Consider the following 3384-nt stretch of genomic DNA (forward strand, 5'->3'; position numbering starts at 1 on the left):
TGCTCTAACTACATTACACTTATCATAATGAGGAAGTTAACATTAATACTATGAACTATTCAATTAATACATACTTCACATTTCACTAGTTGTCCCACTAATGTTCTAATGTCCTTTTTAGCAAAAGAAAAAAGTTCCTTTTTTTCTTTTTTTGGTTGGGTATCCAATCCAGGATCACATGTTGTTATGTCATCTCTTCCTATTCCCCTCTAATCTGCAACAGTTCCTTAGTCTTTTTTTGCTTTTAATGACCTTGATATTTTTGAAGTAATACCAAATAAATGGCCTGTACTCTTATTAGTATTGTACTCTTATTTCTACTTATTTAGTAGAAATTTTTTCTGGCCTTACTCTATGAGGAAATTTGATTTTAATGGAAATCTATATGGTGGTATTATAAGAGTAGGGTATCTCCTCCCCCACCCTTTTATCCTGTTAAGTCTGTACAACATTGGTACTTATATCTGGCCTCCATCAAATCTTTTCTCCTTTTTACCTTTCAGAAACACCAAAGTCTTGTACCAAGTCTTCTAAAAATTCCACTCCAGTTCCTTCAAAGCAGTCAGCCAGGTGGCAAGTTGCAAAAGAGCTCTATCAGACTGAAAGTAATTATGTAAATATACTGGCAACAATTATTCAGGTAAGTATGAGTCTGGTGGTAAAATGATTTCTGTTCCAGTGTTCCTAAGTAAAAAAAGTCCAAGTGATCCTGTTTCTTATAAAAAAATTATATAAGCATATAATATGATCATAGATATTAAAAATGAAAATATATGACAAAAATTGCTATTAAGGGAATGCCATGAATGTAGTATTACCTTTTATTCATCTGGAAATAGTACCATTTTAATACTGACTTTAAAAGAGAACGGTCCTCAATAGATGATCTTTAGAGGAGATTGAGCTTAATTCAGAACTTTGCAGGCTCCTTGTCAAGATACTGCATTTATATTTGGAAGCGGTAGATAACTTCTTCTGAAAATATGTGTTCTAGAGTCATTGCTTTATTTAGTACTGTATATATGTGAAAAAAGATTGTTTCAAAGTAGCAGTGAAGCATAACAGTGTCAATGTTGGTAATTTTTTTTAGTAATCCTTTTAATGTGACACATGAAATATGCAGTAATTAGCCATAAATAAATGTTAACTCATTGCTTACTAATATTAAAATGTACTATGAAGTTATTTCTGAGGAAAAGTCAATTCTAATGAATAATCTTTGTAGGACGACATTAAAGAAATTAAGGAATAAACTGAAATTTAAGGTTCTGAAAGACATAATAGGGCATTATTTTGGTATCTATAGGAAGAATGAATAAATTTGTTATTCCGTCAGGAAAATGATGTTGTTACTACTAAGTTTATCCTTCAATAGAAAAACCATAGGGAGTTTCTATTTGGGTTTAGTTTTTTTTTTTTTTTTAAAGACAGAGTCTTGCTCTGTTGCCTGGGCTAGAGTACAGTGGTGTGATCACAGCTCAACTACAACCTCACATTCCTGGGCTCAAGCGATCCTCTTGCTTCAGCCCCCCAAGTAGCTGGGACTACAGGCACATGCCACCATGCCTGGCTAATTTTTCTATTTTTAGTAGAGATGGGGTCTCGCTCTTGCTCAGGCTGGTCTTGAACTCCTGACCTCAAGCAGTCCTCTCCCCTTGGCCTCCCAGAGTGCTAGGATTACAGGTGTGAGCCACCGGTCCTGACTGGCAATCAGGGTTTTACAAGGCCTCTGTTGTATTAAATTCTACTTGTTTTTAGTCAGGTTTGCTCTTCTTTCTCCAGGGAAATCAACCTAGATGAGTTTCTTGTTGAAGTTTTTATAGTAAGCCAAAATATGGTTGAGTAGCAGAAAGTCCCTTTGCCATATACTATCCATATACTTTGGTAGCATTTATTGCCTAGAAATGTAACTCTTTTTAGACCATGGTAAAATGCATTCAAGTTTCAGAATTCTAATTTGCATGTCAATTAGATTCACTAAAACTCCATTGAAAAAGCCCATGAAATTAGGAAGCTGGAGAAAAAGTTTTATACCACATTGCTTAACATAAACTCATGGAAGGTTTTATTTAAAAGATTGTGGCCTAAATTCACAATAGTGTTTTCTTTAAAGAGCTTTGATTTAGGACTGTTTTCTTTTTTTGGAATTGGATTTAGAATAACTTAATTTTATCTTATCCCTCAAATTAAATGTATATCTAGAACCTTCTTTATTTAGTCCATGTAATACTCAGGTGCCCAGTTAATAAAAAATGTGCCAGGTATTAAAGAAGATTCCCATTTTAAAGAAGCTTAGATTGGAAGAGGAGATAAAACATACACACTTAATTATAATATGAAGTAGAAGATTTTGAGCATCATGAGGGAGGTTTAGAAAGGTATTAGATTTGTGAGATGGGTTTTACTACTCTTTCAGCTTAGGGAAGGAGTTGGGCTAGAATTTTCTATGGGTTGTACATTGGAAAAACTGTTGTAAAGTAACAGTTGAAGTGAATTTTAAAATGTAAGTATGATTGGTACATGCAAAGAATATGGGTGGAAAGTCTGAGATTGGGTAAACAATACAGATGATTGAAGAGGTGTGTCATTCAAGGTATTGTGAGTAGTAAGGATAGGGTAGGGGTATGGACACAGTGAGAATTGAGATAAGACTGCCTGTGCCAGACCAGAGAGAAGGCCTTTGATGTGCTATGCCATGTGTAAGCTATAGAAGAATTTTTAAATGGGAAGGGGCATCAATGATATCATTTGACTTGCATTTCAGAAAAATAACTTGGTTCACTTTGAAGGGAGGTATTGAAGAGGGGAAACTGGGGCAACAAAGAGACCAATTTGGAGGCTGTTTCAGCAGTCTTTATGAGAGATTTTGAGGCTCTGAACTTTTTAGGATAGTGTCAGTGAAAATGAAAAGAGGATAGATTTGACAAATATTGGAAAGGTAGAATCAATAGTTTTTAGCTACCTAATTTTATTCGGGGTACTAAAGCAAGACTGTACACAGCAGAACTGTTTTAGAACAGTTCTTCAACATGTCTTAAGGCTACTGAAAGTTTTTAATGAACCTCAATGTATTTTGATTGTCTGAATATTTTTGTGTAGGATTTTTAATAAAACACTGACTAGATGAAGGAATTTTTACAGATTATTACAAATATCTTTGAAACCTCTATTATGTTTTTCTCCAATCCTGTGTTCTCTCCTCTCAGAGATAATCATTATCCGAAATTCGGTGCTTGCTCATCACCGTTTCCTTTATAGATCTATCATAAATGTGTAAGAAAATGAGCTATATAAATATAATCATTATGTATTTCAGTAACTTATTTTTTTCACTGATAGAAATGTTCTTGCGGCTGGATGCAGTGGTTGATGCTTGTAATCCCA

General features: G+C 34.2%; 1 protein-coding gene across 1 annotated transcript in view; it reads left to right on the forward strand.

Moving 5' to 3' along the window:
- Positions 1–3384, forward strand: part of ECT2 (epithelial cell transforming 2) — an 80325-nt gene that overhangs the window by 25040 nt on the left and 51901 nt on the right. The window contains exon 11 of the mRNA XM_012640169.1: positions 504–640. Coding sequence (XP_012495623.1) covers positions 504–640 — 137 coding nt within the window. The remainder of the gene's footprint in view (positions 1–503; positions 641–3384) is intronic.

This window comes from Propithecus coquereli, unplaced genomic scaffold, assembly GCF_000956105.1.
Source record: "Propithecus coquereli isolate 6110/MARCELLA unplaced genomic scaffold, Pcoq_1.0 Scaffold15, whole genome shotgun sequence".
NCBI classification, from domain to species: domain Eukaryota; kingdom Metazoa; phylum Chordata; class Mammalia; order Primates; family Indriidae; genus Propithecus; species Propithecus coquereli.